Below are 9,424 nucleotides of genomic sequence, written 5' to 3'. Positions count from 1 at the left end.
GGAGAAATACTGGACTATTTATTGCAAAGCTAGGTTGGCAGATCAGGAAACAAGGAAGTGCTCAGGCCACAGGAGGCCCTCTGTACAGAGGAATTAAGAACAAGAGAGAAGAAAGGGGTAAGAGGAATGTGCTGAGGTACATAAACAGCCACCTCTTCCAACTGTGTTTCTGATCCTGGAACCTTCCCTGTAAAGAAAAATTCTTCTGTTGACCTATTTTCCACCTTCCTCTGGGCAGTGCCGACAGCACGTTCCCCAGGCCGAAGTCTCTGTTGAACACAGAGGAATTCAAAGAACCTAGAGTATCCTTGAGACTTAGCAGCAGTCCGTCTATTCAAGCAGTCAGGTCCAGTCAGGAGAGGCAGGTTAGTTGCTCCTCTAGGCTCTGCCTTAGCAGGTAGTGCAGAAGCTGCCCTGTCTACAGTCCAGGACTGGTCACCTGAGGGCACCTGGGGCAGCAGGAACTCCACCATCTCAGCTTCACCTGCCCTTTTGGATAGGGCTGTTTTTCCCATTACCACTGAAGAGTCTATAAGAAAGACAGTCCAGTAAGTTGTCTGAGACACTGGTAGAGAGACCCAGCCCTCCATCAAATATCTTCAAGCCCAGAATTTCTCAGAGAGATGCCTTCCTGAGCCTTTCCAACCTCAAGAGTCAGATCCCCTTAGGGAGAGAGAGAAAGTGTTTTCTGTTTAGTTTCCCATTCTTTTCCAGAAGATGCTACTCTCTGCCATCCTGAAAGCAACAGATGGAAGATTATTAGAGATGCTTTCCATGAAGCCACAGATTAGGTTGTGAAGGCTTATGGGACGGTAGCTGGGTAATGGTACAAGCAGTCTAGATCAGCCCAGCCCAGTGCCTGCCCTCGCCCAGACGGTGGGAGACAAGCCCAATTCGTACCAAATCCAGATGCTAATCTCTGGACTACCTGGAGCAGAGACAACAGGACCCTGAGGGTCCTTCAGGCCCAAAGAAGAGAGCCAAGAGTGAGCAGTCAAGCAGGATGAAGGGGGCCTTTGTGACTTTTTTCTACATGGATTTCACTTATCCCTCTGGTAATTTTATCCTGATGACCTGTTGCACAAACCTGGGAGCACTACTTACACTGTATCTTATATGAATGGCACCCCCTGATATGCATGGTCTTGGGGCACCATTCACACAGTTTTCTCATGCAAATGGGAACCCCTGGAGTTGTATAACACTTCTGTGGGGAACTCCTCTTCTCCACTCTCCGAACAGTTGTTCAGGTAACACCCCAGTAGGCTCATGCTCCAGACCTAGCCAATAAGAGTGTCTTACCCCCATAGCCACAGTGATCAATTCGGAAATGGACACAGGACCCAAGCGGGGCCAGTCCAAACCAGTGAACATCAGACTCAGAAACAGAACAAAGGAAACTGTTCTATTTTCTCTGGAGTTGCTAAACTGCTATGAGGTAAGCCTAGAGTGGCTGGTGAACATCTTGGCCTCTATTAGAGAGTTTGTTTACACATGAAGCCCACACAGAGGAAAGTAGAGCCCCAGAGAAAAACCAAGGCCTGAGGACATTGTTTGAGCTCCTCCATGAAGCCAGTGCTACCTGCAAACCCTTCAATTATGGGAACCAACTAATTCTACTTCATGATTTAAGCTGTCTTGAGATGGATTTCTGTCACTTGCAACCAAAGGTCCAAGAGAGAGCTATATCTTTGCCTCTGCATTAGGCTCCCTCTTCCTTTCTCCAATAAGAGTGAGAGCCCAACCCTTTAGCCCTGGGCTCTCTTAGCTGTCATGCCCCTACCTGACGAGTACTCCTACGAACAGGCTGCCCAGGAGTGGGCCCAGCCAGTAGATCCAGTGGAAGTCCCAGTGGTTGGTCATCACAGCAGGTCCAAAGGCACGAGCAGGGTTCATGCAGGCTCCAGACACAGCACCCCTGTAAACACCCAGCCACACTGGTCAAGTAAGGTCTTAGCCAGGCCTGAACTCATCTCAAGTTCATTTCCTCAACTAGGCCTGGGTCAAGCCATCCAGAAACTGTTCTAAGCTACTGTATCATAGGCTCCAGGGTGTATCCCAAAGAAAACATAAAGAGGTTATTAACACTAGGAAGTGAAAAGTTTGACCCCTCCTCGAGAGCGTACAGCTTGCCACTCCCCACACATCCTTCTAGCAAAATGACCAGCATTTTGGTGATGACAGGAAGAGAAGATAGAACTAGGTCCTCTCCAAAGTCTGTAAAGAAAAGTCAACTTTGTGAATTCTGGAGTCACACTGACCTAGGTTCAAAACCTTGCTCAGTTATTTCTAGCTTTGTGACCTGTGTTTAACTTCCATGTACTTCGGTCTCCTCACTGGTAAAACTGAGCTGAAAGTACCTATCTCATAGGCTGTTGTCAGGAGAGAATGAGAAAATGCATGTAGAGCCTCATGCCCCGCATATAATTCACATGCAGTAACTGTTTGTTAACTATAATCTGGCTGAGCCAGACTGAGGCCTTCTTGTGCCACAAGCTTGGGGCTCAGGGTCTGCTATAGGGGGATTCTTCCTCAGGTTCACCTTGCTAGTACTGGTGTCTACATTCTTTCCCCACTCTCAAGCTGAGGTCCCGCAGACTTTACCCCACCCCGTCCATGCCCAGTAGCCAAAGTCATAAGTGTATGATTCAATAGGTTTGTCAGTGAACCAAATGCCACTGAAAAAAAAAAAAAAGCACTTTGCCATCCAGTTAATTCTGACTCATAGCAGCCCTATAGGACAGAGTAGAACTGCCCCATAGGGTTTCCAAGGAGCAGCTGGCGGATTCCAACTGCAGACCTTTGGGCTAGCAGCCAAGCTCTTAACCACCGCACCACCAGGGCTCCCCAAATGCCACTAGACGGCAGCAAAGCATTGCTACAGCTTTATACACACCTTCCCCAGCCCTCCCTAGACTCCACCTCCCAAAAGATGACGGTAGGTCTGGCCCAGGAGAAAGGCTAGACTTGATTCTGTGCTCAAAGAAAGGAGTTGGCCATCGGAAAGGGGCTCCCCCACCCCCTCTTGTTCTAGATCTGTCACTTAATTTTCCACTGCCCAATGACCTTAAATATGCCACTTCTATCTTGTCTGAGCCTAGATCTGTCACTTAATTTTCCACTGCCCAATGACCTTAAATATGCCACTTCTATCTTGTCTGAGCCTCAGTTTCATCATGGATAAAATGGAAAGATAGCCCCTTGCCTCCTTAACCCTCTCCCATGCCTGCTGAAAGGCTGAAAAATCAGTGAGACAAGGGGTATGCATGCTCTTTGTAAGCCAGGGGCTAAAGCCAGACTGCCCACCAGCTGAATGAACACATCAAAAACTAGAAAATTTCACAGAAATATCTATATTTCTGTCTTTCCTTGAATGGAATTGGAAGAAGAGTCACTCCAGGACCACACTCCTACCCAGCAACAATTTACTACAGCAGAGCAGTGGTGGCCTCCTTAGATACTACAGTCATCAGCACTCCCTATTGTTGCTCAATGCCAGCCTACTTCCCCCATTTGCATTTCCGTCCCAGCCCCTATTGGCAACTGAGTGTGTGACCCTCAGGTAGGCTCTTCAGGCCTGGTGTCCTCCAGAACAGAGACTTGGCCAAGTCTGGGCACTGTCTTCTGTCTGATGGAGCCCTCCCACAGTCCAAGTGGAGCTCACCCAGCCAGGACAGCCACAATGACGGAGAAGCCAACAAAGAAGGGAGCCAGAGCATCATGGGTCCTCTCGTTGATGACGCCAATGCATACGACCAGAGCCAGCAGTATTGTCAGGACGACCTCGACTACCACTGCTCCCAACACCTGCCCTGGCTCCTGGACTGTCACGAAGGCCGCTCCCGATGCGTTCCAGTACCTGTCCTCGGAACTCACCGCCTGTGGAGAGAAGCAGTCCCACCTCACATGTCGGCAGAAAGACTGCTTGGAGCTGAGGGGAAGGAGCCCAAATGCTTACCCCCACCTTGAGAACCAGTGGAGGGTTATGGTCAAACATAGATGAATCACACTGTGTAGTCGGGCAGATCTGGGTTCGCATTCCAGCTCTGCCATTTTTTACTGTGTGACTCTGTGTGAGCTTCACTTTGCTCATCTGAAGACTGGAAATACCCTAGCAGTGGCTCCAAGTGTTGTGGGCCTGAAGCTTACGTAACTCAGATGACCCTCTGAGAAAAATAATACGAAGATATCTTATTTTGCATTGAGTTTGTTAATGATGGTGGAATAGTTTCAAAAAGGATTTGGTTGCACAACACAATGTAATCAATGCTACTGAATTATACATGTAGAAATTGTTGCATTGGAAAAAAAAAAAAGAATGAACCCACAGGAAAGAAAGAAAAGCATCTTACTTTTGCAACTCTACAAACACATGTCCAGGTTAACACATTGCTGGACTTTGTCGGGGCCTTGAAAGGGGCTGTGCAAGGACAGTCCAGAAGCTCCAGCTCAATCAGCTTCACAGGAAACAGGCCTCAGGGATTAAGACAGCCCCTTGACATAGAAGACTGGGAGCAGACAAGCATCTGGACTCTGGACCAAATCTCAGCTCTGCTGCTGACCAACTTGTCTGAACTTAGGCAAGTTACTTACTTCTTTGTGTCTCTGTTTCCTCACCTGTAAACTGGGGCTGATAGCAATAGCTCCTAGCTCACATGGAAAGCCCTTGGAGTGTCTGGCACATACAGAGTGCTCTCTGAGGATTGCAGTTGTTGGGAGAGTGAATGAGAGGATAAATATAAAGTACTGAGCCAAGGGCTGTGCTCAGTGAACGCTAGCTGCTGCTCTACCCTTGTCACATCATGTTTGACAAGTCTGCCAGTGGCAGGGCTTGAGTCTGGGCACTCTTCCATAGAGAATAGGAAAGTATGGCCCCCCATTCTACAGACAGGGAAACACGCTGTGGGTCTCAAATGAGGACACGGAGAGACGGGCAGCAAAAGACAGTGAAAGGAGATTTAAGACCAAAGTCTGCAGCTTTTGTAGCTATAGACCAGACCCCAGCTAGGCTGACAGGGCTCCCCCATTCACACCCACTACTCCCCTACACACACACACACACACACACACAACACACACACACCCCGAGCAAAGGCCCTTGGTTGAACTGAGACTTAAGGGAAAAAGGCAAGAGAGGGAGGGAGATAGGGTGGAAGGAAAGAAGGAAGGGAAGGAAGGCAGGAAGGACAGAGGGAGGGAAGGAAAGAGGGAGGAAGGAACGGGAAGAGAGAGAGAGAAATAAGGGAAGCCAGGACAGTGTTTTGAAGAGTTAAGGCTGGTTGGAGATCAGACCTTAAGCTTGGTCAATGGAAGGAGGGGGCACGAAATTGTTAACCTGGAGAAGATCTCCTGACCCCCAAGCAAACATCAGAGAGCTGTCACTCTATCCATACTTATCAAACTTTAACTTGGACACGAATCACCAGAGTATTATGTTAAAATGCGGATTCTGATTCTGTAGGTCTGGGGTAAAGCCTGAGATTCTGCATTTCTAACCAGCTCCTGGAGAATGCTGACACTGCTAGTTCCCTGGGCCACAATTTAAGTAGCAAGACCCAATGATGATAGTGAGAACTTGCTTCAAGCCTTTGCATGGGCAGCTCCAGCCAGGCTGGAAGAGGGACATGGGGGAAATGGATCTGAGGGTCCAGGGTTCATGAAGTTACATTGTTGCTGTTGAGTGTGTCAATTCGATCCTGACTTATAGTGACCCCATATGACAGAGTCGAACTGCCTCATAGGGTTTTCTTGGCTGTAATTTTTACAGGGCCAGATCACCAAGGCTTTCTCTTGCACAGCCAAGCACTTAACCATTGTAGAATGAGAGTCTGTCTCTATTTGGGCTGGGACACTTGACTGGCTCTAGCCACCAAGGCTTTTTAGGAGTTATGTGTGTACAGGTATAAAAAATCTAGGGATAGCCTTCCTTTTGGGATGTGAGGATTCCAAACAAATGAAATACAGACTCCCATCAGGTGTAGAGTAACTGCTTAAAAGTGAGCAAACCGGAGAACATATGGGAAAGTTAGTGCAGGAGTTTCTTAAGGAGAATAACCATATTCGCCTTTGTATTCTCACTCAGAGCTCAGTGAGATATTTGTAGACTGAATGAAAGAAAAAATACTAGAACTATCCAAATCCACTCCATTGCAAGAATTGGGGTCAGGAAGAAAAAACTTACGTCCTGGATTTTGCCTCCTGGTCTGTCCAAGGAAGGGCTGTGTCCAAACACGTAGGCCCTTTAAGTGTCCCCCTCCCCAGCAGTAAAGGGATTTGTTCCACTGGAGAAAACCAGCAAAGAGTAGGACCTCCCCGCCGCCCCTCTCAAACACACCCCTCCAGCAGCCCCATCAGAGCTGGAACCACCAGCCCAACCCCCTCGGGGTCACCCACCTTGGCCAAGGCGGCCCCGATCAGTCCACCGCACAGCTGGCAGATCCAGTAGGGAAAGAGCATTATCAGGTTGAGTCCTCCAATCAGCATAGCCACCAGGGACACCGCAGGGTTAAAGTGTCCGCCGCTAGAACCAGCAAGAGAAGAAAGAAGTCATGAGGTCAAAGTCTAGGGCTGACATCCGGGCTGTCACCTGTGAAAATGTGTCCCAACCAGCTGCCCAGGCTGTCTTTGCAGGGCCAGGGCCAGTCAACGTTCCCAGCCCAACTAGAGACAGGCACCACATCTCCCACATTTTCGTGAGGTGCCAGGGGTCGGGTGAGGGATATGGTGGAGAGCCAGGAAAAGAAGAGCAGCCCCTTTCCTGCCCTAAACCCAGACCCCACAAACTTCATAAATTATTGGGAAGCACCAGCTGATGCTCCGGCTCAATAAGTAGGGAGGGGCCAGGCAGATGACCAGGAAAAGGGGTCAGTTGGTCTCTACTTGGGGCCATGATCAAGCTTAGCCTGGCTCTGCTAACGCACAGACGTGGTGGTGGGGGACGCTGACCTCTCTCAGGAAACCGTAGTTAAAACTCTCTCAGGTCATTGACCTCTCCTCTCCACCATCTCCCCAAGCCCAAATGAAGAAAAAAACTGTTACTCAGAGTATGGCTCAACCAGGAGAAGGCTAGACCATCTGAGGACAACACATACTCCCTAGAGTAACTTCACACTCATTAACAGCAAAACAATCAAGACTTTTTTTTTAGTTCATTCGTTCATTCATTCAATAGATATTTATTGAATACCTACTGTGTACCAAGTGCTGTGCTGGGTGCTTTACATACATTGTCTTGGATCCACTCAACAGCCTCATAGGTGCTCAATAAATATTTGTAGAAAAAGCAAATCATTGAATAAAAGAATAGTGTGACAGAGAGGCACTGGACTGGAGTGCATAAGAGACGGTCTCTCCAGCCAGCTGGCCTGGCTTCAAATCCCAGCTCTGCCAGGTCTAGCATATTGTTAGTATTCAATAAATTATTACTCAATAAGCTATTATTACCCCCATTTATACCACTGTGGACAAAGACGTTCAGCTACTGGCTCTGACCACCAAGCTAAGTGACAAAGGCTGCATTCAACCCTGGACCCTTCTAAACCAAAGACCATGTCCTTTTATTCTACCTGCAGCTTCCTTGGACTTTTAAAGAAGGACATTAAATTTCTCCATCTTCCTATTCTGATTTTCTGGGAAACAGTATTTCAATTTCCTTATTCAGGTCTATTTTCTGAATGGGATTAAATACAGACCAGCCATGTCCTAGATATTGATCATTACTGTGGTTCTCCTGGGAGCCCACTGAGCTCCCATCTGCACTGGCAGAAAAGGCAAGAGGAGCCCCTCCACTCTCCCGGCACCTCCCCTCTACTCACCCTCTGGCAGGCTGGGATGCTCTTCTGCCTGTGTCTGCAGACCCACAGGAAGACCCTAGGCTGGAGTAAAATCTCCTTTCTAAGGATAACAGTAGCACTGAAAGCAATATTGGCTAAGCACCTAATATGTGCCAAGCTTTTGTCCTTATTCAATTCTCCTGTCTCCTCCATGAGGCATACAGGTTCAGGCGATGGAGCCAGTCAGGCAGGGCTTGACTGCTGGCTCTGCGGCTACATAGCCATACAATCTTGGACAAGTTGCAAGATCTTTCTCTTCCACAGTTGCAAATGGGAATAACCATAGTACCTACCCCACGGCGTTGTTGTGAGGATTAGATGAGTTAATATTTATGAAGTGCTTGAATAGTGCCTGGCAAATGGTTAGCCCTATATATGTGTAGGCTTGAAAAAGAAGATAATTTTTAAAGCAATCTATTATTCCCATTTTATACGCGGGGAGCTTTGGTTTGGGGACTGACTTAGCCAAGGCCACAGAGCTCATAGGCTGCAGAGTGAAGCTTGAACCCAGGCAGTCTGACTCCCCATCCCACACTCCCATCTTCAGTGCCTCCTGGAACCCTGAGTGAGTGCCCAGGGGTCCCTGCCAGCAGCCATGCCCACACCCAGCTCCCCAAATTACAGGCTGATTGCCTGGCACTCGTCTCACCTGATGTTCCCCAATATGGCAACGAGAAGGCTCAAGGCCAGCCCTTGGGCCACGGCCGGCTGCAGCGACCCAGTGTCGCTCTGGTTCTGGATAACCGACAGGCACCCAATGAAGATGAAGAGGGCTGAGCCCAGCAGCTCAACCAGACAGGGCTGCACAAACCGATCATACCAAGGCACATGCCACCTGTCACTGGTGCTGTGCTCCTTCACCTTGCCACCGCCAAATTCTAGGTCACACATGGCCTCAGCTACCTGCAGAGGGAGAAAGAGAGAGTGGGCCCGAGTGGGAGGAGAGACCAGACAGGAGGAGCCGACCCTTCAACCTGGAATGAATTTTCAGCAACCCCTTGGGCTGCCAGGTGGGAGAGAAAGATGCCGGGGGTGGGCTCACCTCTCCAGACATCAGGGTTGAGCTGGGACAGCACCCAGCTCCTGCTTGAGCTGCTGGGAAGTCTGCACCTGCTGTGCTGGCCACCCTTACCTCCCGGACAGGAGCCACTGATCCCATGACAGGTTCTGCCTCTTTTTAAGGGCTGCAGAGGCTCACCAAGGGTGTCAAGAAAGCAATAAAGCCCAAGTGGGAGGTGGCTCTGAGGCCCAGAAAAGGAAACTTTTTTTTTTTAATCTCAACAGGGCAGGGCAGGGCAGGGGAGGGGGTGTCAAGGATTGCTGAGCTTTCTGCCAACAAGGGGAAAAGGTAATGGCTTGGCTGGGTCACCTGGGCAGTGCAGTCCAGGGCTCGCACAGCACGAGGTGGAGGGCCAACTCCCCTGGGTCACTCTCCACTGCCCAAAGGAGACCAGTACAGATGGCCTGAGAGGGGCCTCAGAGGGCCGGGACTGTACATGTTGACCAACAGCTATATCACCCTCAATTGTTTTCCACGCACTCCCATGAATATTTCCTCATGGGAGGCACCTGTACGTCCACTCACCCAGCTA

The 9,424-nt window shown here is 49.3% G+C and overlaps 1 protein-coding gene across 1 annotated transcript; it reads right to left on the bottom strand.

Moving 5' to 3' along the window:
- Positions 1 to 466: 466 nt before the first annotated feature.
- AQP8 (aquaporin 8) lies at positions 467 to 8,886 on the bottom strand. The gene is made up of 6 exons (XM_049903469.1): positions 8,875 to 8,886; positions 8,482 to 8,735; positions 6,394 to 6,520; positions 3,665 to 3,879; positions 1,784 to 1,918; positions 467 to 529 (listed from the first exon to the last, which is right to left on the bottom strand). The coding sequence occupies exons 1-6, from the start codon at positions 8,884 to 8,886 to the stop codon at positions 481 to 483; spliced, it is 792 nt and encodes a 263-aa protein (XP_049759426.1). The 3' UTR covers positions 467 to 480.
- Positions 8,887 to 9,424: the final 538 nt, after the last annotated feature.

Source organism: Elephas maximus, chromosome 12 (assembly GCF_024166365.1).
Source record: "Elephas maximus indicus isolate mEleMax1 chromosome 12, mEleMax1 primary haplotype, whole genome shotgun sequence".
In the NCBI taxonomy this organism is placed as follows: domain Eukaryota; kingdom Metazoa; phylum Chordata; class Mammalia; order Proboscidea; family Elephantidae; genus Elephas; species Elephas maximus.
The sequence above is the reverse complement of the archived record's forward strand: the minus strand, read 5'-3'. Positions and strand labels throughout refer to the sequence as shown.

What these genes read in the sequence shown, in the direction of transcription:
- AQP8 (XM_049903469.1), bottom strand. An exon ending in GCCATATTGGGGAACATCAG is followed by an intron (nt 6,521 to 8,481) that starts GTGAGACGAGTG and finishes TGCTGGTTCTAG; the next exon opens with CGGCGGACACTTTAACCCTG. An exon ending in TCGGGGCCGCCTTGGCCAAG is followed by an intron (nt 3,880 to 6,393) that starts GTGGGTGACCCC and finishes TTCTCTCCACAG; the next exon opens with GCGGTGAGTTCCGAGGACAG.